This window comes from Sinocyclocheilus anshuiensis, unplaced genomic scaffold (genome assembly GCF_001515605.1).
Source record: "Sinocyclocheilus anshuiensis isolate Anshui unplaced genomic scaffold, SAMN03320099.WGS_v1.1 scaffold433, whole genome shotgun sequence".
In the NCBI taxonomy this organism is placed as follows: domain Eukaryota; kingdom Metazoa; phylum Chordata; class Actinopteri; order Cypriniformes; family Cyprinidae; genus Sinocyclocheilus; species Sinocyclocheilus anshuiensis.
Genome location: NW_015536476.1, coordinates 228699 through 233335, shown reverse-complemented (window position 1 = coordinate 233335; position 4637 = coordinate 228699). Strand labels below are relative to the sequence as shown.

General features: G+C 36.2%; 1 protein-coding gene across 2 annotated transcripts in view; it reads left to right on the top strand.

Moving 5' to 3' along the window:
- LOC107659710 (paxillin-like) overlaps positions 1–4637 on the top strand; it is a 47499-nt gene that overhangs the window by 38273 nt on the left and 4589 nt on the right. For both annotated transcript variants that reach the window (XM_016448829.1, XM_016448914.1), the window contains exons 6-9: positions 532–690; positions 1822–1995; positions 3761–3842; positions 3967–4115. In XM_016448829.1, coding sequence (XP_016304315.1) covers positions 532–690; positions 1822–1995; positions 3761–3842; positions 3967–4115 — 564 coding nt within the window. The remainder of the gene's footprint in view (positions 1–531; positions 691–1821; positions 1996–3760; positions 3843–3966; positions 4116–4637) is intronic.

Genomic DNA, 4637 nt, shown 5'->3' with positions numbered 1-4637 from the left:
ATTGGTCTCTCTAAGCGAGATCCCAATTCGTCGGTCATCCGACGTGACGTCGGGAGTGACCGACTGAAAGGGAATGATCTTTTCACATTGCTGATGGTCATATTGAGAAAATATTCACCCAAAAGAGAATTTTAATAATAAAGTTGATTTTCCATGGTGCAAAGTTGATCATCAGTTTTGGGGCTTGTATGGAGAAATATTACACCGCTTATTAGGGGACATTTATATTCACTTTTCTCCAAAACAAGTTGAGTATCAGTGGGTGGTGTGGTGTCAAATCCTGCAAGTGTTTAATCATGAATTATCAACATTGTGTCATTGATCAAGATTAACCTGGTAAAAAAAAATGTACCAAAAGACGCTTTGGATAAATGCATCTGCTGAATGACTAATTGGTAGTAATTAGTAATGTGTACCAAGGAAAAGGTGCTTATTTTGTGTCTGTGTGTGCAGAGAGGGATTTGTGTCCACTTTTTCTTTGCTTAATGAAACAGTCTTTAAAATGTGAACATTCTTTCCTTTTTCCTGAAGATTATGGCTCAGGGCAGGAGTTCCCCCACCAGCGTTCCAAAGCAGGGGAATAAACTGGATAACATGTTGGGCAGCCTGCAGTCAGACCTCAACCGACTGGGTGTCCAGACTGTCGCCAAAGGCGTTTGTGGAGCCTGCAAGAAACCCATCGCTGGCCAGGTACGAAATCCCTTGAAGAACTCATTTACTGCCCAAATTATTATCCAAGTCTATATTGCATTTGGATTTTTAGGATATTGTGCTCTAGAGCGGATGCTGTGCTCCAAAACAAACCAAAAGGCCACCAGTGTGTATATTTTGCATGTTAGTATAGACAGTTTTTTTTTATTAAGAAGTACATTTATTTTATTGTCATAAATCTGAAAGTAATAATAATTTAAATATAATATGTATTTGAAAGTCTCCTATGCTCACCAAGGCTGCAATTATTTGATCAAAACACTGTAAAAACCGTAATATTGTGAAATATTATTGCAATAATTGTATTCCGTTTGAGTATGTTTTAAAATGTAATTTATTCCTGATGCAAAGCTGAATTTTTAGCATCATTACTCCAGTGTCACATGATCCTTCAGAAATCATTCTCATTGGCTGATTTGCTGCTCAAGAAACATTAAATGAAATTAAAAGAAATTTTCTTCTTATGATCAGTGTTAAAAACAGTTGTGCTGCTTTATATTTTTGTGAAAATGCTATTCTTTCTATACATCAAAGAATCCTGAAAAAAATGTATCCGTTCTCACAGGAATAAATTACATTTTAAAAATGAATTAAAATAGATAATTTAACTATTTTAAATTTTAATCATATTTCATAATATTACTGTTAATTACAAATAAATGCAGCCTTCATGAATAAGAGACTTCATTCAAAAACATTTTAAAAGATCATAATTATTCCAAACTTTTAACCGATAGAGTGTGAATATGCATTTTTCCAGATGTTGTAATCTTACCCCTGGTTTCACAGACAAGGCTTAAACCTAGTCCCAGACTAAAATGCATGTCTTAGCTGTTCCAGCTGAAAGAAACTTGCACTGACATATTTTTAAAAATATCAGTGCCATTGTTTTGTCTCAAGATGCACACCAGTAATGTTTTTTTTATATGTATAAAATATACTTAAATGTCCTAATTGAACTATGGCCTAAACCTGGCTTAATCTAAGCCCTGACTGTGAAACCAGGCTTAATTAAGTTTATGAGCTGCTGATATTCAGTTATGTCTTTTGTTGTTTACTTATTAAAGTGAAATGGTACACTTCCCTCCTCGTTTTCTTTGACTCATTCAGGTGGTGACAGCAATGGGTCGGACGTGGCATCCGGAGCATTTTGTGTGTACTCACTGTCAGGAGGAAATCGGCTCCAAAAACTTCTTTGAGCGAGACGGCCAGCCATACTGTGAAAAGGACTACCACAGCCTCTTCTCTCCACGCTGTTACTACTGCAACGGACCCATTCTGGACGTAAGGGTTCTGCTTCATATCACCACCTTAAGCAGTCACTGACGGGGCATTCACGGACATGTGTGTTAGTGTCTCATGTGTCACCACCCAGTCGTAAAGGTGCTTACTATAGCCGGCCACACTTTACCTTTGGTTTCAGATTTCCTGTAAAAATAAACAGTCACTTAAAGACAGTCTAAGTAGGTCCAGTATGGTTTGCAGCAGAACTCAACACATACATGTAGATAGAGAGTCTGCTGACAACATAAATGTAAATGCATAAAAGAAATGATTATAAGACTCTTTTAAAGGGGTCATATGATTCTGCTAAAAAGAACATTATTTTCCAAAAGAGCCGGCGGCTTGAGTGAGACCATACTGTGATGCCTGCGGCAACCACATGTGACGACCCCGGGCTGGACTCCACTTCGTCCACGGTGAAAGCCGGTCCGGCGATCCACAAAGTTGTTGTATTTCCTCAGCAACCAGCACGGATCAGCTCTAGGCATGACGAAGCAGATGTCGTCCTCTTTTGGAAGACCAAACAAAGTAGTTTCGCTTTCACAACGAATCACACAGCGCCTTCACAACATGGCGGCGGCAACAACAATACTACAGCGAGAATAAAAGTTACGCCTTCTTTCTTTGCGTGAACATTTGGGCGGCGTTATGCAAATCTTCCCACATCGTGACGTAGATATGTGGGGGCGTGTTAGAACGAGCCGTTTTAGGTAGGTGTGGCTGACTCTTAACTTTTATAAAGAATATCTCTTTGGATTTGAGACTTTAGTCTTTGCAACTTTACAGATCTTCTTCATGCACCAAGAGCTTGTAACACTCCAAAGAGAAAGGAAAAATTTAAATCGCATCATATGACCCTTTTTAAGGCTCTTTTCGAAACATCCTTAAAACAAGATACATTTACAAAAATTGTCTACCACAACATAATACAAAAGCAATACAATTCATGGCTGCATGCATGAACAGATCAACATGACTAACATGGTTCTTACGAGAAGGTCCTTTTAATGAGTCGGTTGAAAAGATTCGTGAACATATGAGTTACGTGATTGAATCAGTCACGAGTCACCGATTTAACATCTGAATCTCTTACTGACTGGATGTTTATATGATAACATAGAGATAAAGATACACATTAACACAACATTTTACATAAAGTACACATATAAACAGAAAACAAAATTAATCGAATAAAAAAGGCAATAAATAAACAACAAGTCATAAGGTTTTGTATTCGCTGGCTGCATGCAAAAACATACAGTGCAACCAGTGTAGTCTATTCAATAACAAATGATTCTTATGAGAAGATTCTTTTAATGAGTCAGTTATAAAGATTGATAATTACAGAAGTTATCGTTTTGAATCAGTCATGAATTACTGAATTAACACTTAATGACTGGATGTTTATATGATAACGGATAAAGATACACATTAAAACAAAATAATACTCACAAAAAGCTAACTAAATAACATTGTTGAAAAATAGCATTTTGTTTAGCATGTAGTTAGGATTGGAGCCGTTTATATTACTAAAACACAAGTGATTCACATTTGTGTTTATATAGGTTGGTGCATGACCTCTGGAATGGGTAATGAGCACTTTGCCAATTATTACACATTGCCAATAATTATTTATAATTGTCTTATTCTTAGTTTTTCTTGTCTTAATTTTGCACAAATTCTTCAAATCAAATTGTGCTTTCTGTTTCTGTTCTTGTTTCACCACAATTTCATTGCAATGCATTGCTTTTACTTCCTCCTGCAGAGAGTGGTGACTGCATTAGACAGGACTTGGCATCCGGAGCATTTCTTTTGTGCCCAGTGCGGGTCATTCTTTGGCCCTGAGGGTAAGCAGCTTCCACTCCTCTCAACCTCTTTTCTTCTCTTTTCTTTTTCTACCAGCTTTTTTTCTTTAAAATGGTTTTAAGCCTTTGGCAACCTTTTTTTCTCTCTCTTGTCAATTTCCTGCAGGGTTTCATGAGAAGGAGGGAAAGGCGTACTGTAGGAAGGACTACTTTGACATGTTTGCCCCCAAATGTGGCGGCTGTGCTCGTGCCATCTTGGAGAACTATATTTCGGCCCTTAACGCTCTTTGGCATCCTGAGTGTTTTGTCTGCAGGGTCAGTATGCGTTTGTGGGTGTTTGTACCGATATATCAGCCGGGCCAGTTAATAGGCCAATATTTGGCACGGGCAGATGTAATTAAATTAAATTTGAATCACATTTTTTTGAATTACATTAAATGTATTACATTTATTTATTTAATTCAGCAGGGTTGCTGACACTAAATATTTTCTTATTAGTATATTATACTAAATGATTATATAAAATATCCTATATCTGAGTGTATATAGTTATAATTCAGATTTATACATATTTATATTTTATAATTATTTATCTTTGTTTATAGTTGCATATTTCAGATTTATACTTGTATTGAGATTATTATGTTATATTATTGTCAGGATTTACATTTTATTCAATATATTTAATTCATCAGGGTTGCCAAATATTGGCCTATTAATATACCAAATAATTGTATAACATCTGCAATATGAGAGTGAATATAGTTATAAATCTGAAGTTTAAAATATTGAATATGTGACCCTGGAGCACAAAACCAGTCTTAAGTCACTGGGGTA